Source organism: Apodemus sylvaticus, chromosome 3 (assembly GCF_947179515.1).
Source record: "Apodemus sylvaticus chromosome 3, mApoSyl1.1, whole genome shotgun sequence".
Lineage (NCBI taxonomy): Eukaryota > Metazoa > Chordata > Mammalia > Rodentia > Muridae > Apodemus > Apodemus sylvaticus.
Genome location: NC_067474.1, coordinates 138,331,111 through 138,351,127, shown reverse-complemented (window position 1 = coordinate 138,351,127; position 20,017 = coordinate 138,331,111). Strand labels below are relative to the sequence as shown.

Below are 20,017 nucleotides of genomic sequence, written 5' to 3'. Positions count from 1 at the left end.
TTGTCTGAAGTCATCTGTTTTAAGGATTAAATGTTTTGTACAGTTGGGAGAGGGATCTTCATGTTAGTTTTTATTTGAGTGGTTTCATAAGTTGTTCAAGAGTCCATTTCTCCCTCCTTGCATGTAAAAAAAAAAAAAACAGAAATAGGGCCTCTCGGGCCGGGTTTGTTCTGGAACACTGGGGCTGGCTCTGTTCCTGCCCCTCCTCCCAGCCAATTGCTGATTCCAAGGTCATAAATGACTTCACCTGGGAATACAGACCCCAGGCTATATGGAGCTGTTTCTAGCCTCATCCTAGGTCCCACCCTTCCCCTCCTTGCCCTTACTTAGGGAAGGTAGGCCGTGGCCAGTCAGAACAGGACTGAGCATGCTTGAGGAGGATGTGGGAGAGCTGAGAACAGGATTCTGGGAGCCTTATTCATATCCCACGTTTTGCCTTTGCACCACACACATTCCTGCTGTCTACAGGGACCAGGAGAGGGTGTAGTTATAGCTGACTGTGAACACCATGTGGCTTCTGGGACTTGAATCCAGGTCCTCCAGAAGAGTAGCTGGTGCTATTAACCTCTGAGCCATCTCTCCAGGCCCAGATTTTTTTTTAAGATTTATTTATTTATTATATGTATGTACGCTGTAGTTGTCTTCAGACACCCCAGAAGATCTCATTACGAATGGTTGTGAGCCACCATGTGGTTGCTGGGATTTGAACTCAGGATCTTCAGAAGAGCAGTCAGTGCTCTTAACTTTCTTCTTCTTCTTCTTCTTCTTCTTCTTCTCCTTCTCCTCCTCCTCCTCCTCCTCCTCCTCCTCCTCCTCCTCCTCCTCCTCCTCCTCTTCTTCTTCTTTTTGTTGTTGCTGTTCTTTTTGTTTTTTGAGACAGGGTTTCTCTGTGTAGCCCTGGCTGTCCTGGAACTCACTCTGTAGACCAGGCTGGCCTCGAACTCAGAAATCTGCCTGCCTCTGCCTCCCAGAGTGCTGGGATTACAGCGTGCGCCACCGTTGCCTGCTGAGTCACTGAGCCATCTCTCCAGTCCCCCAGATTTTTTTTTTAAAGTATTAGTAAGTGACATGGCTACTGGTCTCCTGTATAAAGCCTAGATGGGAAGACTGTTTTCTCAAAACATATACTGTGGGGTTCAGATCTGGGAGTCCTGAAAATAAGGTTACGGCGAACAGAAGCTAGCTTTTGCCTTTCGAACCAAAGCTTTCCCAAGGCGAGCTCCAGTCTGTGCTGAGGTGCTGAGCTCAGTCAATACCAACAGTCCAAGTTTCAGTTCCACAGGAGAGATGTAGGCTAACGCTGGCTGGAGCCAGGTGAGGGAAGGGTTTGCAGTCGGTACCTGAAAGGAATTTGACACGCCAAGGAGTTAACAGACCAAGCAGTGGTCTGTGCTGGTGTAAGCAGGGATTGCTGCCCTGAGTTTCGCCATTCCTGGATAAGAAGGCTGGGGAGAATTGGGAGTACAGGTGACCACCTTCTCATAGAGCATACACCCACACCACGGCACACAGTGCCGCATGGGCCCTCATGTTCACAGATGCATGAGGCAGCAATGACGTGGGCTTCAGAAACAGGTATGGGCACATCCACGCACGCACGCACGCCACGCACGCACCCTCCCTCTGGGTATACACACCAATGGTGAAGCTTGAAGGGGCTTGCGCTGCGTCCAAAGGGACCACAAAACCCATTTTGTTGAAGTACCCTAGCTTCTAGGCTGAAGGTAATCAGAACTAGAGGAACAAGACGAGGTGCATCCTTGTTGCTGAGCCATTGTTGGCTGTCTCTGGGGCGCAAGGAGTCTCTTGCAAGAGTAGCAAGGGCTCTTAAACTGTTGAGCCCCTTCCCCAGGCCCTTGCTTTTATCTTTTGACGTGCCTTCGTGCTAGTCAGAGCTGCTCTCAAACTTTTATTATTCTGCCTCCTCACAAGTGTTGGAATTACAGGGGAGAGAGATTGGTGGTCCCTTGTGGTTAACCCATCCCAGGCTCTGGGCCCATGCATTCTTAGAATAGACCACAGCCTTTAGGCATGTTGGCAGCCTGGCTGGGAACAGGAGAGTTTTCTTTACGTCCACCTTCTTAGGCTCAGGATGGTTTGGCCTGTTGACGTGGCTATGCCACGGGGTTTGGGGCAGCCTGTGGAAGTGGAGACCGTTTCTGTGACTCAGTATTCCTGTTTGGTTTATGTTTTGGCATAAGCTAAGTCTTCAAAGCAGCAGCTACCCGAAGCACGTGTAACCCATGGATCCGCCCAAGGGAGAGTCCTTGAGGCCAGCCCAGTCAGCTTATAGAGGTGTTTGAGGGTCCAAACTAGTCAAGGCCTTGTTTTAGTTTTCGATATGAGAAAAGAACTGGTGGGTGGGAAAAGGCCCAGCAGGTGGCGCTGCTGTCCCTCTGCTGGCCTGGGTTATCAGGGAGTCTATGCGGAAGCAGCTTCTGCCAGAACCTCCTAGCCCCCAAGAGATGCTGAGTATAGATTTGTTTATTGAATTTAATGCCACGGAGGAGCGCTCCATGAAAAAGATCTTTTCTTTTAGTTTGAATGTATCGTGACTTTCTCACTTTTAATGAGGATCCTGTAGGGACCATTCTTTCCCAAAGCCTCAGGTTTCCCAGAGGTCTGTCCACTGGGATGTGGTAGGGGGATTTCCTTCTGAGAAGTTCTGAGGGTTGACTTGTGGCTTGCTGTCTCCCTGTGCTGCTGGCTGTGGGTCAGTGAACAATCAAAGCCGCACGTCCTTCATCAGGGAAAGCAGTGTGCAGACTGTTCTGCTTGCCAGCGGAGGCCGGTGAGGCCAGGGCCTGCCGGGACTTGAAATCATGAGGCAAGTAGGTGTGTGCTTCTGGGCTCTCTTCCTCCCAAAGCTATCTTGGCTTGCCAGTTCCCAAAGCCTCATGCACAGGGCACTGGGAAGGGTATGCTGAGCCTGGGGTGGGAGTCCTGGCCCCAAACTGCAGATGAGCGGAGGAATGGGGGTGGTCTGTCTGAGGCTGAGCTGGCAGGTTTCTTGGACTTTGCAGCTGCCTTCTGGGGTCAGACGGTGCACTCTCTCGCTAGCCAGGTCACGGGGCCTCCTTGCTGGCCCAGTCCCCAGTGGCTTCAGGGTCCATAGGGAACGGATGCCAGAGCAACCGTGCAGTTGCAACAAGGAAAGGCGAAGAGGCTGTGCTTAGGTCTGTGGCCTGGGGGAATCACTCCGTGGTAGCGCTCTGGCCTAGAATATGCCAGGCCTGGACCCGAGCCTTAGCTTTGCCTTCCAAAGCCCAAACCTGAGACTCCGGAGTCCAGACGAGGCTGTTCTGGTGATGCATGTCTCCCCTAGAAGGCCAGGCCAGTGGAAACATCGCTCCAGCTGCTTCTGACTCCAAGTAAGGAATCTCCTTGTCTTCTCTTCCCAGGCCCTCTGTCATGACATTTTGGGAAGTCCTGTCTCAGTTACATCTATCTCCCTGTCCATCTGCTCTGCCTAACTTGATGGTCCTAGAAAAGGCGATGGTCAAATCCTGACCCGGGGAGGAAAACCACACTGGTGCTAGGAGGTCCCACAGTCTGTCCCTGGCAGATAGAGTCTAGTCTGGAATAGAACTGAGGATCTAGGCCGGAGGGAGGGTGTTGCTTTGGGGGGGGGGGTTCAAGAAAGGTGGGAAGGAAGCCTTCTCAGGTCTTCATTGTCTGTCACCTGATGGCCATGCTCAGATCACCAGAGCTAACGAACCCCTGGTGCCTGGAGGCAGGTGGGTACTTCCCTCCCGTGCCCTGAGCCAGTTTGATTAATTTACAGCTTTTTTTTTCTTCATTACCCCAAAGGCTTCTTTCTGAGGTGACAAATGTGTGTGTGTGTGGGGGGGTTGGTTTCAAGTTTCAAGTTTTCACATTACTGAGTGGAAAAAACAAAACCCCACAACCTTTCTATACAAAAAAGGAAAGAAAGAAAGAAAGAAAGAAAGAAAGAAAGAAAGAAAGAAAGAAAGAAAGAAAGAAAGAAAGAAAGAAAAATAGAAAGAAAAAGCAACTCCTACTGAACAGCCGGCTTCACCTTGAAAGCACTGAAAAAGTCCCCATCTTTGGTCTTTTGCTCAGAGACTGAGGAGTTAAGAGGAAAGGGCTGAGCGGCAGCAGGGACAACCCCTCCAGAGGTGGCAATACCGGCCTTTCTGCTTCAAGTTAGGGGAAGACCTTCCCAAGTTCCTCCAGCTCCGGGTTTTGTGGGTTCCCGGGTCGTGGTAGAGTGCAGGGTGCCGTGCGTGCAGGGCAGTCAGCTCAGGGTGAGGAGACAGCAGAGTGGGGAGGATCGCTCTCTTCCTAGCTAATTTGATCCTGTAGGACTGGGACTTAGGTCTCTCCCTGAGAGGGGGCTCTTTAGGTAGAGAGGTAGGTGGGAAAATACAGGGTCCATCTGGCACATAGGGGCTGGGGAGGGGGGTGCCACCTCCTCCTGTCTTAGGCTGGTAGCATTATAAACTACCCCCTGCCGGGGGCAGATGGCCTCCACGGCAGATGGAGACTAGGCCAGCAGTGGGATGGGCTTTCTAGCCTCAGCCTGGCCTCCTCACAGGCTAACAAGACAACCAAGGAGGCAGTGACAGGTCAACTCTCACCTCCACCCCCTTCCCATGCGTGTGTACGGGCACGTGTGCGCATGCGCACCCTTTCCTTATTAAAATAGTCTGTGGAAGAAGTAAGGAGCTTCCAGACAGAGCCAGTGGATCTCAAGACACACTGTTTACTCTGTAGTTTAGGGTGGCAGGTGCTTAGGCCAAACACTGCCCACCTGTCTGGGTTCCTGATGCTACCCATGGTTGGTTCTCCAGCGAGGCTGATAGTCTCTGGGGTTGGGAGACTGCTGCAGCTGGAGCTTGGCTTGCTAGATGAAGACCCTTTCCCAGGTCCCCAGAGCATGGGCCTGGGCAGCAGCTCCTCCCAGAGGACGCACCCCTTTATTATGCGTTCCTGCCCCCTCGCTGCTCAGGCAGGCAGCGGCCTTCATTAGCCAAGGAGCTGGGGTCTGTTTTGGCTGCCTCATCAGCATCAGTGAACTGCGTCCCTGCGAGATTTGATACAATTTAATTAACCTAATTAAAAGCTCTGATTGCAGAGATGATTGGGGTAGCGCCAGCAGCGACTGCATATTTATAATGAGCTGCAAGGTGTGGGACCGCAGCCAAACGCCACGCATCCTAATGAGCGGGAGCCGGGAGCCAGGGAGCGGGAGAAGGAACGTTTATTTTTGGCAACAATGCCCAGTTCCTCCCTGCCAGGGAGTCAGAGACCCGGGGAGCAGAGACCGACTTGCCTACCACTCTCTTCTGCACAAGGTGAAAGCAGAAATGTGTGCTTTTCCTGCGGGCGGTGTTGCACCTTTGGACACCCCTGCTTGCCCGGGACTCAGAGCTTGGGTCTCTGTTTGCAGAGTGGGGGTGGGGTGGCCAGGGCCCTTCCGCTGCTGCTCTCCATCTCTGGGAGCCCGGGACCACCTTCAGAGCCGTTCTGCGGACACAAGGTCCAGACTTGTTTCCAGACTTCAGGATTTCTGGGTTCTCCTCTTAAACTTGTAAAAGGCCAACCAAAACAAGCTCAAAGGTGAATGAAATGAGATGTCAGAAAAGGGGTCTGAATGTCCAAGAGTCCCAAGTGAGGATCCTGGGCCTAGAGCAGGTAGGAGAGACAGCAACATAAACTCCCTGCTCATCCTGGAAGTTGGAGGCCAGGATAAACAGCTCCTGGCTCCCTCCTGAGGACCCTGCCCACCTCCCCTGGACTCTGCTCCCACTGCCTCCTCGAGGGGAATCTCGCTTTGTCTGACTCAGCGCTTCCGCTGTAAATCGCATCTAATAATAACCAGACTGCGAGCTGAGGCTGGGATGCTGTGGGTGAAGGGACGCAGTGCCCAGGGGTTAAGGGGGCAGGGGGCCCTCGGTGAGCTCCAGAAGCCCTCATCAGAAGCCAGGAGGGAGACGCAGGAAGTGGCTTTCTAGCCCCGCACTCCTGTAGCTCTGTACAGGTCATGAGCTCAGGCAGGCTGGCCCAGCCCCCCCAGTACTTTGAGCACTGCCAGGGCAAGATGAGATTTGTCCCCAGCCCACCTCGCAGACTTGCAGCTGTTTAACACCCTTATCAATCTTCTCTGTGGGTTTAATCATCTCTCTGTCATCCTGCAGGGCCAGCCCTCCCCTTTCTGGAGCTCCTCGGTCCCAGCTTCCTTCCAGACCCCCTCCCCCAGGCACAACCCTCTTCCTCACCTGACACCCCTGGTAAGAGACAGAGTGGACCAGGGTGACTTTGCCTTACATCTCAGTGATAGGGGCTGAGTCAGGGGCTAGCGTTAAACTATACATAGGACTTTGGTTTGCAGATGGCATTGGCAGAGAATGTGCCCTAGCTGGGTCTCCATTTGACTCCATGTCAGACTAGGTAGGACAAGGCTTACAGGTTGGCCATCACCTTCAGCCTGGACTTGCGAGACACCTGTGCAGGTGCAGTATATGTCCTTCTGGCCAACCCTGGCCTTCTTCTTGGGTGGAGCCTGTGGCTAGGAACCATGAGCCCATGACTTTGTGGGCATCTTGGGAAAGAGGGTACACGGGAGTCAATGGAGCCTGTGTTGTGGTCCAGGCTGGGAGCCAGGACACAAGGGGCTCCGGGGCCCCTCCCGATGCTGACGTGCAAGATGACCTTCAGGGCCATGCTTCAGCCTTCTCTGCTTTCTCTTTGCCCCCAGAGCATCTGTGGAATGGGTGAAGTGGGGGGCTGGGGTCACATGGTGGCGTATCTGCCCCTAGGAGAACAGAGGAAAGAAGGCCCTTCTTCCCTTCGCTCCCTCTCTCAATGCCAACGGAGGCCCCTCCTCACCACTTCTTGAGGATAGTGTGAAGTGAATGGGGTCCTGCTGGGCATCGACGATGACATCATCATCATCGTCAATATCATCATCATCATCTTGATCATGATCATGCTAGAAGGCCTCCTAAGCAGAGGCATCTCTTTGGGCGTTATCAAGGCGCTGGAGATTTACCAGCTAGCCTGGGCTGGAGAGGATTTTCCCCTTACCACACAGGCTGGGCTCTGGGAGACAATGGAGTGTTGACAAAGCCTCAGTCCTGGTCTCACATGACCTGACCGGAGTTGTGGGTGGACTGCACGTGGCTAAGCCGCCTGAGCTGACCTTTGGTCGCTGGCTAGAGAAGAGAGGAAGCCATGAGGTCTCCTGCCCACTCAGTACCCTGGCACCCTGCCGCCCGACCCCAGGAGCTGCCCTCTGGGCACACACTCTGCCCTCCCACAACCTTCCTTTCAGCCTTCTGTTCCACCACGTGTGAGAGTGGATGTGGGCTGAATGATAGAGAGAGAGGGAGAGAGAAGGGGGGGAGAGAGAGAGGAAGGGAGAGAGAGAGAGAGAGAGAGAGAGAGAGAGAGAGAGAGAGAGAGAATCACCTCTGGGAGTTCTCAATCAGGAATGAAGACCTGGCTTCTCCGGGGGCTAGCACTAGGGACTAGGCTATTCAAAGGGCCTTCTACTCTGTCTCATGCTTTGGTCTGGGTCATTTTTTATTTCTTCAGGAGACACAGTGACAGAGGCTGGGTCTTGTGGACACATTTTGTTTCATCCAGGAGCCCAGGCTGAGACAGGACCTCAGTGTTATTTCAAACATAAAAAGGGATAAAGTTGGCATGGCAGCTCACACTTTTATCCCAGTACCTGTGAGGCTGAAACAGGAGAATCCGTTTAAGGCCAGTCTGGATCACACAGCAAGAACCTGTCTCAAAACACACCAAACAAAAACAACAACAAATACCCAGAAGAATTTGGGGGAGTTGTATAATTATTGTACTCAATGAATAAACTAAAAAGGTATTTAATGAGGAAGCAAGGCGTGCGCACACACACACACATGTACACACACACACCCTGCACACATATGCACTTCAACACACATGCCCATACACAACACATACATGGAGTACACATGAGAAGTCAAGAGAGCCGGGCTGGATCTGAGACAGGTTTTGCTTTCTTCTTCCTCTCACTACAGTTCTGAGGTAAGTGTAGCAGTGGGTGTTGTCTCTAGAGAATGTTCCCCTGATGTCCCTAAGGTGTTGAGGTTCAGGACTTCAGAGGTGGGCAAGCCAGTACAAATGATTTGAATGTGAGCTTAGAAGGCAGCCTGCCATATGTCAAATACCTATACAAGCATTATCTGAAAGTGAAAGGGTTCTTTTTGCTGTTGGTTGGTTGGTTGGTTGGTTGGTTGGTTGGTTGGTTTTGAGTCTGTCTTTGTTGGCAGCCTCTTCTTCTTGTTCTTCTTCTTGTTCTTCTTCTTGTTCTTGTTCTTCTTCTTCTTTTCTTCTTCTCCTTCTCCTTTTCCTTTCTTCTTCCTCCTCCTCCTGTTCCTGCTCCTCCTCCTCCTCCTCCTCCTCCTCCTCCTCCTCCTCCTCCTCCTCAGCTTTCTCCATCAGGTCCACCTGTACAACCTCTCTGTGGCCTTGAGGTCATACACAGGGAAGCTAGATAGACTTGGACTAGATGTGATGGGATGCCAGCTGTCAGCACAGAGAGGCCACTGCTGGGCAAGGAGGGTCACATGCCTAAGATGGATGCCCTGAACTTCCCTAGGGAGGTTTCCAAGAGCTTGTCCTCTCCTTCTCTTCTGTTCTCTCCCAACCTTTTTTCCCCCTTCCTCTCCAACCTTCCTCTCTCTCCAGTTTCTCTGTATAACCCTAGCTGTCCTGGAACTTGTTCTGTAAACCAGGCTGGCTTTGAACTCACAGAGATCTGCTTGCCTCTGCCTCCAAGTGCAAGGGCTAGAATTAAAGATATAGGCCACTGCGGCCTGGCTCTGTTCCTTTCTTGACCCAGGGACAAAGAAGGGACCCAGGATGGGACTAGTCCTTAGCAATGAAGCAAATGTTGGAGCCTGGTGGGGGGCTGGAGTTAGGAATGGAACATAGGCAAAGGCTGAGGCTAAGGTTAGAGCTGAGATTTGAAGTTGACACGAAGTTGAATATGCAGGACGGTGGGGGTTGGCAGGGTATACTTTTCAGTCTTGACAGGGTCCTCAGATGCTTATTTTTAGTGTCTAACGCAGATGTTCTCCTCCAATGAAGACTGCTTGGTGTCTGCTCTCCCTTGGAGGGGCGGGACAGGTCCCCTCCCCCTGCTCCCCACAGCTGAGCAGAGCCATACATCACCAAGGGGCTGGGGCTCCCTAGATGTATTGCCCTAATACGTCGCTATAGCAACCCCACTCTAATCCTGCATTATTCTAATGTGGTCTCCTCCCCACTGTGATGTATAGCTTGGGTCTCAGAGCTGCTAGTCTCAAGTATCCTAGGGATGAGTAGGTTGGAGGTTGCCTTTACTCCCGTGGGTCCCATCTCATTCTGTGCAGGGGGATCCTTTGTGAGGTTGGCTGTGGAGGTGGGGTCTGGCCCATTCGCCTACCCTCCTGCCTATCCAGAGAAGGTAAGCAGCAGGTCATGTGTGCCCAGCCCTGGTACACAAGAGTCTGACGCACTGATCCACGCCAGCCTGCCTGGCCTGGGGACCTGAGGCCTTGGGGTTGGGGGCCAGGGCAGGACAATAGCTGCATTCCGGCTGTTAGCCACAGGCCTCCATTGTTTCTGTGGACACTGCCTGCTTGAGGGCTGCAGTTCTGGCCCTCACTCCTCGTGGAGCGTAGGATGCTCCCTGGACCACTCCCCCGGGCACCATAGAGGGGTGATTCATGGGGTGGCTAGGGCACAGCAGGCTCCAGCTGTGCCCAGATTCTGGGGAGCAGGAGGGGGAGGTAACTGAAGATTGTTTGTGTCAGGGGAGGGGGGCTGAATAGCTAGAGCTGAGTCCTCAGGGCCCTGAACACCAACCAACCGCGTCATCTCCTATCTTTCCTCTTGTGTGGGCTGGTCAGAGAAGCCCCATTGTCAAAGAAGCAGGCCCACCCAGGCTAGAAGGCAGGCAACATCCTCAAAACTGCCGGGACCCCCATATTGTACTGGTAGGAGCTGAGGTGGTGGATGCAGCAGGGGTTTGTTCTGAGTACACATCCAGGTACTGACAGGGCTGGGATAGAAAAAGGCAATCCAGCGCTCGCCTTGAAAGACTATGTTGTTAAGCTTCTCCCCGGTGACCTTTGAAACCCCTTAACGTTTAGTTTAGCTCAGAACTTGACATTCCTGGGGTAAGAAATGAGAGCTAAGGGGAATCCTAAGGCCATCTAGACTTTTGTCACAGGCTGAGTCGACTCTAGCTTCTTTGGGGCCCTGGGGAAAGGAGTGGAGTGTGGAAAGTCCCAGCACTTTGACACATACAACTTCACAGATACAACGGATTTCATCGTTACCCTCTCCACCGCTTTCTCAAACACCTACCCTATATGGCTGAGGAGCAGGAAGGGAACGAGACCTAGCTGGAAGCATGTGAGGTTGGAGGCCACTGGTCCTGACATCCATTAAGCCAGATGATTGGATGAACGGATGGCAGATGACAGGTGGGCAGCTGAATAAGTAGGTAGCTTTGGGGTAGCCGGATGAACGGTCACATGCAAAGGCTTGGTAAATGGAGTCGAGGGCTGGACAACGGACGGGGGATAAAATGGTTATTTCCTAGTTTGAGATCCAAGGTGACAAACGATCCAATTGGTGACCTCAAGTTTCTGAGGCTGGTTAACCTCTGGTGAACCTCTGGCTAGGGTTGCAGTAAAACCAGTCATGGAGACCTGACCTTCAGTCAGACTTTTAATCTTATAGTTTGTGACCCCATCAGGTTTAGAGGCCACGACCCTGCACTGAATCTTTTGTGCTAGGGTCAAAAATGTGCTGCAGTCTGCTAGAGGAACATCCTGAATTGGGTGGGAAAGGTGGAAAGGTTCAGGATCCAGGAGGGGTGAGTGGATATGGTCTGAGGGTTCAGGGGCTGAGGGACCTGTCTCTGGGCAGGCCTGGACCCAGGGACTTCTGAGCAAACCCCCATCCATTCTTCATGGTCCAGCTTAAGGCCTCTGGGTGCTGTTTCTGCAGAGCCCAGTACAAAGCCTTGGTACACAGGGTTTAGTATTAAAACCTCAGAAGACATGGTTGGGGAATCGGGCTTGCCACACAATGGAACTAGGCAATAGTCTTAAAAGCTACACCTATCATTGATTTCCTGGGTCCCTCTGAGAAAAGCCTTTACTATCCTTGGTCCTCAGTGTCCTCACCTGTGGAATGGGGATGGAGATTTTAGACCTAATTATCCTAGAGTGGTTTTATGAATGAAATCATTTTCTAGGCAGGAGTGTTAGGGGAAGCACTTGACTTTTTTTTTTTTTCTGAAACAGCTCAGCAATAATGCACTGTACATATAAAATTATTTTTTACAGCTAACATTTAATGTGTACTCACGACGTGCCAGGCTCCAAATGTTCATGCTATACATCCTCTCAACCATCAAGTCCTCACTGCAGTTCTGTGGAGTCGATGCTGTTGTTATCCCCACTTATAGAAGAGGTAACCCAGGTATGGAGGGCTTAAGGAACTTTCTGGAAGACTCTGACTAGTGGGTAGGACCACCAGGGTAAATTGCCTGGGCAGATGTTAGGTCTCCATCTTTGGCTACAACATGTTTGCTCAGTGATATGGAGGCTTGGAGAGGGCCAATCAGGAGGACTTCCTAACGAACTTGGCAAGTTATTCAACTTTCTTTAGCCTCATGGGATTTATTTGATTCTGGGTAGCGGAGAAGGGGCTGTAGATTTTAGCCATTGAGCTGGTGCTAACACCCTTGATTCCCAATTTCCACGCCCGAGTTCTGGAGCTTTCCTTTCCCTGCTTTGAACAAACACTCAGCATTGACTACTGTTTTTGCCATTGGCCTTAGCATAAAAAGAACAGGGGCTCAGGAGTCGGATAAAATGGCTTCTATTTCAATTGCTGGCACTTAGGAATCTTGCTGCCTTGACTAAGCTAATACTCTCTGGGCAGCTGCTTCCTCTTTTATAAAATGGGGCTATATTGTGTGACGCAGTTACCCAATACAGAGCATAAGGTGAGTGATGGGTATATATTATATAAAAGTGTCTTTGATAAAAATGGGGTCCCTAGTTGCTTTTTTGCCGGGCAGTGGTGGTGCACGCTTGTAATCCCAGCACTCTGGGAGGCAGAGGCAGGCAGATTTCTGAGTTCGAGGCTGGCCTGGTCTACAGAGTGAGTTCCAGGACAGTCAGGGCTACACAGAGAAACCCTGTGTCCAAAATAAATAAATAAATAAATAAATAAATAAACCAATTCCAAACAAAACAAAACAAAAAAACAACCAAAACCGGGGTCCCTGGTCAAAGGCCATTATCTTATGGTGTTCTTCCCTGAACGCTAACTTCTGAGCCCAGGCCTCCAAATAAAACAACTTGGATTTATTCATCATTTATGCTAACTGTTGTGAGCATTATCCCACTTAATTCTCAAAACAACTCTACAGTACAGAATGATCATTGGCATCATTCTGGGGAAACTGAGGCCTGGAAATGTGAGTTGCTGGTTCAGGTCCCACGACTGTGCTCTGCCTCCCCAGCCACTGTAAGTTTCTTGGAGTGTTGGTGATGACAGAAGGCAGGTGATCCACAGATGCCGAAGGGAGCTTTGCCACAGGCTAGATCTGGCCCTCCGATGCTTGGGTAGGTTCTCCCAGCTTCTGCATGGGGGGAGTACCCCCTCCTCCCCAGTTCAGCTTCCGCAAAACCCAAGCAGGGTGACTCTAGGCCGTGGGAGCACGGACTGCACAGTGCAAGGTCTGGGTCTACCTCAGCTCAGGCTCTCGCTCAGAGCTGAATAATCTGGAGCCCTTCAAGAAGGATTTCTGAAAAGCCATCAGGAGTGAGTCATTGACTTAGGGAGGCGATGAATCAACCGGGAGTTCATAAAACGGCAAATGAATCGGGTGTGAGAGAGCAACGGAGCCACCGCTATTCCCCAGAACCCTCCAGGGACGGAGAGCCGAGAGAAAAGAAATAAAAATAACACGGGGCCTTATGCCTGCTACAAACCCGAGGCAAGCCCTCTTTCCAAGTGCGAAGATAGGGTGGAAGAGAGGGACAGGACCCACTCACTGGTGGGTGATGTGGGGCAGAGGAGGCTCCCACGGCACTCTCTGGGATCCCTGGGTCCCGGCTGTGGATGCAATTAGCAAATGCTCTTTTCCCTTCTTTTCAGGAGTCCTCACAAGAAAGCACACTGATTTTGACGAACACCCAAAATAATGTGAGATCAGGCACCATGCATTATGCATGAGGTCTGATTTAACATGAACATTATTTCTTGTGTACGAGACCATATGCCTCCGTGCTGTCTCTGCAGCCTAATAAAACCCAGACCCACCCTGGTCAGGCTCAGCAGGAAGCTGTGTCCACTGCTGTGTGGTTGGAGATGGGGTGGGCAGGGGAAGGGTTGTAAGCTCAGTGCTCCTGGTCCTTGGGTCATTTGAGGAGAGTCCATTAAGATTCTCTGAAGAGAGGTGGGAAGCAGGGGTAGCTTATATTCTTGTAGTATACGGTGGGTATTACTTTATGAAATGCTAGTGTGTGTGTGTGTGTGTGTGTGTGAGAGAGAGAGAGAGAGAGAGAGATAGAGCTCAGGAGCCCATGATTAGGTGAATCTGGGTTCATCACAGGGGCCCACGAGGACCCATGCATAACTAGGTTTTACTGTTCGAGCATGATGGTGGAGGCTGGAGCTAATTGCTGTGTGTGTTTGTATATATACACGCATATGTATGTGTGGGGGTGTGTGTTTGAAAAATAAGATCACACATACATACAAACACACAGCCTAACTTTAATTATCTGAAAGGAGCAGAGAGAGATCTGGGAGGAGCTGGGGCAATGATGGACGGGGAGATGTATTTGGAAAGTGGTTTGTGGGGTGAGTGCTTAGAAACCTTGAAAGGGTCTGGCTAAATGTGACAGAGGATGGTAATATGGGTTTAATCAAATAGTACATAGTACGTGGGTCAGGTATCTGGACCAACCATGAGAAAGCTGGGTCTGGATGGCTGAACAGTGGTGCAGGTGAGCCTCTGTATGTGTGTGTGTGCGCACACGCTGGTGGGGATGTGTGTGAGCAGGAGAGGTGAAAGAGGCAGGCAGCATGTGGTAGTGGGTTTCTGAGCATGGCTGTGTGGGTGGGCAGGGTGGTAGAGGGGAAGGGAAGGGTCACAAACTAGCATATTTGCGTGTGAAACAGGACTGCTTCCTTTGGGGCCTGAACTCACCTCTGCTCTAGTGGGCAAAGCCTACCAGTCGTCACCTTGAAGCTGACTTGGGAGGAAGGCAAGCGCAACAAATAGGTCATTCTGGCGACTGGGTGTCATGTCCCAGCTCAGGGACCAATAGAGGGCAGTCCTCCCACATGGAGTCTTGAGCAGCACTAGGGAGTCCTTGAGACCTGAGAAACTGCAGGGACAGAACTGAAGTGTCTCTAACATGAAACTCTGGCAAGATCCTCTTGGCTAAACTTAGGGGAGTAGCTGAGCTAGATGACCCCCTCCCAAGTACGCTCTGCCAAGTGACTCACCTTTCTGGGACTCAAGTACTGCTGTGGAAAGTTCAGGAAGGAAGATTGGCCCTAGGTGGCTCACATTGGTTTATTTTCTCTTCCGCAGACCTAGAGCCTGTCTAGAAACTTCCAAGGAGCTCCAAGCTGTGATTAGGAGTTGGGTAGACCTGTGGACACTGAGTTGGATTCTAAGAACAAAGGATGATGGCTTGGAGAAGCCTGTGTAACCTGGGGCAGGCGATGAGGAGAACGGCAAAGTGCTTGGTGCTCAAGACAGGGGACCTCCTGGGTTTACCTTAATGATGACGGCTATCTTCCTTCTTTCTAGCGTTTAACAGTCCCTTATTCCTGCAAATGCTCTAGATCAGATTCCCAGTATACTATGGATTCCCCCATACCACGTGGCTCTGGGACCAATCACAGATTTTCACACACACAGCAGAACACACAAGTATCAGCAGGTTCCTCACGAGACCAATCAAGTTCAACCGACCTGTGGCTTGGCGATTACAGGAAATAACTTTTGAGTGTAAAGGGTGAGACACGGCCTCAGAAACTCCAAGTTTGCAATGAAAGGATGCACTTCTCTGGACAAACAGAAGTCTGAAGAACTCTGGTGCAGGCGGGTAGACCCACATACAAGAAATACAGAAGCCCACAACTGATGTGCCTTTCTTCAACTATTCTGTCAAAGGATTAGGACTTTAGGTTCCTAGGTTGTCTGGAGCAGGGTAGCAATCCCAGGCTGCTATCTCATTAAGCCAAATCCTTGCAGTGCAAGATCTTCTCCCTCCCCCTCCTTTTTGTTCTATCCCTCAGCTGCTGCTGGTTCTTGGGAGGCTGCATTGTTTTGCTATTTTTGAGTTGACTTGCCCCAATAATAAGCCCACCCTCTTGTACAAGATTAAGCAGACAATTAGGAAATCAATCAATCAATTGGTGTCAACTGTAGGCAAGAGGCCTGTGAAAGGCCTTTCCAGTTTCAAAACCTGCAGAGACTCTGGGCTGGCAGGGACTGAAAGCCAAGTTTCATTTACTTCCATATTGGGACAACCTTCCCCTCCCCCCAAGTCAGGGACAAATCTAGGGGTGAAGAAGTAGGGGAAGGGGAGGACTTTGGGATGGTGTCAAAGTTTCGTATGTTATCCTGATGTGCCCGCCCAGCTAAAGACCACAGGTTTGGGGTCTTGGAATACCTGACTCTGGGTATCACCCAGTCCACCAGCTAGAGCCAAGGGCTTCCTAAGCCCTAGACTTGAGCAGCTCTGCAGGTCCGCAGGCCCCTACATACCTCTTCACCCGGGCTACAACTTTCTCCCCAGCTGAACCACAGTGTGGTCAAGCCTTGCTCCACAAAGAGTAAGAACTTTGTTATTTCTCCTGAGAAGGGCAAAAAAACTGCTATGGAAGAAATGGGAAGGGTTGTTTTAAAGGGGGCTGGTGAATTTTGATTAGGATGCTAGTTTTGGTTTTGTGCTGAACTGAGAACCTACCTGTCCCCAGTATGGAGACTTTGTGGGGGATGCTGCTTCAGAAACAGGAGACCGTCTCAGAAGGTTGGTTTTCCCTTCCACCAGCAAACTCATCTCTCCCTCCCTACTGTTCTTGGGTATCTATCTACCCAGGAGAGATGCCAAGCCTTTCCGGCAGCAGTCTATGGCCCCACTTCTAAGAATGTATGGGACCGGTGGGTTTGCTTTGCCCAAAACAAAAAGGCAGGACTCCCTCCCGAGCCGACTTAGTTCTGTGGGACCACTGAATGGACCTCAGAGGGTCAATGTCTCTAGGTCGGCTTGGGTACCATTTGTTTGGATGGAGAGCCGGCTGGGGTAAGGAAGAACCTGACTAGGCTTCTAGTTGCCCTATACCTTTTAAAACCTGGCTTGGATCGCATTCATGGAACACAAGGTGAGATCAAAGTTGGGGCGTCAGGCAAGGGAAACAAGGCTGGTAATCCAGGAAGAGGTGAGCTGCTTCTTTGGCTGACCCCAGGTTCCATGTTATCAAGCAAGGGTTTACTGTCCTAGGCCCTGGTCTGGTCTTAGACATCAATGGGAACAGGATGTGATTCTTGCTAGACTGTTGTACCTGGGCCAGGTGCCCAACTGCTGACCAAGCAACAGGCAGGCAGTCCTGTTACTGACCGAGAATGCTGGTGTCTCCCTTCCTTTCAGAGCCCAGAACTCCAGGAGAGAGGAGTAGGCAGGGGAATCTCACCGCTTCCTGCAAAACAAGCCCAGCCCTAGCAGTAAAGAGAACAGGACACAGCCCTGGGGTACATGTTTATGTGAGTAATAAAATATTTACTATAACATAAATATAAAGGGAACTTCCCAGTCTACATTATTATTTTTTGCAATAAAGATACAAAGAGAGTGGACCAAAACATTGTTCTAATAAAAAAAAAAACCCAAAACAAAACAAAATTTAAGCTCAAACCTTAACAAATAGATGAAGACATGGGGAAGAGGGAAGCTCCAGACACATCCAGAAAATAAATAGCGATGGGTCAGAAATTAGGAAACCATATTAAAATATCTTTTTCGGTTTAGTCGGGCATACAAAACCCTTTAGGATGGGGAGGGAGAACAACCCAGAAAACCAAAAAAATAAAAACCAAGCACAAAGTGTTTCTTCCCCCACCCCAGTGTGTACATATCTCACATATTTACATGGTTCCCACCTCACCCCAAATTTGGAGAATTTCTCCCCAGGGTTCCCCCAGCATCCCGCGGTGGCTGGAGAGAGAGCAGGGGGAAGTGGAAGGGAAGCAGGCGCAAGGTTCTTGGGGGAACGGTTGATTTCTACAGCTAGTTAAAAAATATTTCCAACTTTTCTAAGTTTCGTTCGTTAAGGCCAGGAGGGGCAGGGCCCGGCAGGGAAGCAGTGGCCCGCGATGCGTGCTCGGTCTTGCGGGTGGAGATGCCCCTTCCCACCCGGGTGTGCGTGGGAGCGCAGACCCTCTTTGCTAGGCCAGGAACCGAGCCGAAGGCTCGGGTAAAACGAAACGGAAAATGAACACTCAAAAATTTTTTGTTAGTTTTTTTTTTGTTTTTGCTTTTGTTTTGCGTTCTTGAAGGAGGAGAGGGGAAGAAAAGGGAAAATAAATTAGGCTAGATTAAAGCTTTGGCTAGTTCCTGCTTTTATACACAGATGCGGTTCTCGCGGCCTCCCCTCTGGGGCCCCGATAAATACAGTATACAGCGATTTAAATTAAGGGCGCGGGCGGAGTTAGAAGGACCCCAGGAGCCGAGAAGCTCCACGAATAAATAAAAACCGTAAAAAACCAAGCCCGGAGAAAAGGTGAGGGGGTGGGGCGCGTCCGGGTGAGAGAGAAGAGGCGCGTTAAGAATAAAGTGACAGCCCCCCACCCGTGACCTGCAGGCTACAGGGAGTCCGCGCCCGGGCGAGCTGCTGGGGACTCTCCTCTCTTCGTCTATTCTCCCGGGGAATCCCTAACCCCGCACCGGGTTACCTTTCGCTGTGGGGAGGCCGCTGCCGGGATCCGGCCCCGAACAGCCCGGGGGCAGGGGCGGGGGTCGTCGAGGGGATGGGGATAGGGAGCAGGCAGTGGGCACAGGGCGCCCAGAGTGAGTTGGCGCATTCTGGATCTTCGCTGCTCTCTCCCGGGACTCGGGCGACACAGCCTCTCGGCCGCCTTTCGCCGCTCGCCGGAGAGAGGGGTCGGTCCCGGGTGTTTGGTTTTGTTTAAAAGTTTCTGGGCTTTTTTTTTTTCCTTTTCTTTTTTCTTTTTGTAAAATCCAAAGCAACCGAATAAACAACAAAAAGAGTCCAGGCCGCGCGCGCGCGCTGACTGCGCGCCGGAGGCACCGCTGCGCCGGCGGGGAACTCAGTCTGCAGGGTCACTGCACGGAGCCGGGCAGTGTGTGGTGGTGATGGTGGTGCAGCGCGGCCGGCGGGGGCGGCGGGGGCGCAGAGGGTGGCGACGCGCTGCCCCCGCCAGGCCCCAGCTCCCCAGGCGCATAAACGTCGTCCATGGGCGGGTGGCCCGCGCCGGCCGCGGGGGTCATGCGCTTCTCCTTCTGCCGCCGGTTGCAGAACCAGACACGCACCACCTCCTTCTCCAGTTGCAGGCTGTCGGCCAGGCCGGTGATCTCGTGCGCAGACGGCTTGGGACACTTGAGAAAGTGGCTCTCTAGCGCGCCTTTGACACCCACCTCAATGGACGTGCGCTTCTTGCGCTTGCGGCCCTGCGCCGCGATCTTGTCCAGGTTGGTGGGGCTGCCGCTGGACGAGTCGGTCTCCTCCAGCCACTTGTTGAGCAGCGGCTTAAGCTTGCACATGTTCTTGAAGCTCAGCTGCAGGGCCTCGAAGCGGCAGATGGTGGTCTGCGAGAACACATTACCGTAGAGGGTGCCCAGCGCCAGTCCCACGTCGGCCTGGGTGAAGCCCAGCTTGATGCGTCGTTGCTTGAACTGCTTGGCGAACTGCTCCAGGTCGTCGGAACTGGGTGCATCCTCGTCCGAGTGCTCGCCCACCGACGAGCCACCACCGCCTGCGCCCGGGTGCAGGTGTGCGGCCGCCGCATGCAGGCCGCCCGCGTGTGCATGTCCGTGTGCGTGTCCATGTGCACCCAGGTGCGGTGGTGGCGACGGTTCCAGCTGTGCCTCGTGGCCGTCCTCGTGAAGCGCGTGGTGCAGGCCGGGTCCCGCGCCGCCTCCTCCCGCCGCCAGCATCCCGGCCAGGCCGCCGCCGCCGCCACCGGGGTAGGCCGCCTGAGCGTACAGCCCGAGCGGCTGGGGCTGGTGACCCCCGCCGGCCCCGGGCGACGGCGACATGGCGGGGCCCAAGTGGTGCGCTGTGCTGCCTTGTGCCCATGCCGCGCCCGCGTGGGCCGCCCCTTGGTGCACCAAGCGGGCATGGAAACCGCCACCGCCGCCGCCGTCGTCAGCTCGGCCGGTACCGCCACCGCCTGCCTTGCCGTGTTCCAGGTGCGGGCCGCCAGCCCAGTCGCCGCCGCCGCCTCCTCCCGTGGGTAGCCATTGAGGGTGCGCTAGGCCCACGGGGTGGCCCGCGCCCGCGCCCAGCCACTCGTGGTGCATCAGCTTCTGCACTTCGCGGTACGCGGCCCCCGCGTGCAGCCGCTCGGCCGCCGCTGCCGCTGCCGCCGCCGCGGCGGCATCGGGATGCATGAGCGGCCCGGTGCCCCCGGCTCCGCCGCCGGGGCCCCGCGGCAGATACTGCGCGGTGGTGGCCATGCCGCCCCGCGCCCTGCGCCGCGCCGCCGCCGCCGCCTCGCTCCGTCTGCGGGCCCCGCCGCCGCGCTCCGCCGGCTTAAAGCCGGGACCCGCTGGGCGCTCCAGAGCCCCACCCCTCCCGCCGCCCATTGGCTGCCCGCGGAGCCGCCTCCCGCCTCCTGGCCCCGGCCTCCGCCCCCGGTGCCCGCCCGCCGCCCGGGCCTGCAACCCAGAGCTCGCTATTGGGTCTCATTCCCGGGGTCCCGCGCGCCGGCAGTGCTGATTGGCCGCTGGGG

At 53.0% G+C, this 20,017-nt stretch overlaps 1 protein-coding gene across 1 annotated transcript; it reads right to left on the bottom strand.

Annotated features, from left to right (window-relative positions):
• Positions 1-18,386: 18,386 nt before the first annotated feature.
• Pou3f1 (POU class 3 homeobox 1) lies at positions 18,387-19,742 on the bottom strand. The gene has a single exon (XM_052175670.1). It carries the CDS (start codon positions 19,740-19,742, stop codon positions 18,387-18,389), a length of 1,356 nt encoding a protein of 451 aa, XP_052031630.1.
• Between the last annotated feature and the right edge of the window lie 275 nt (positions 19,743-20,017).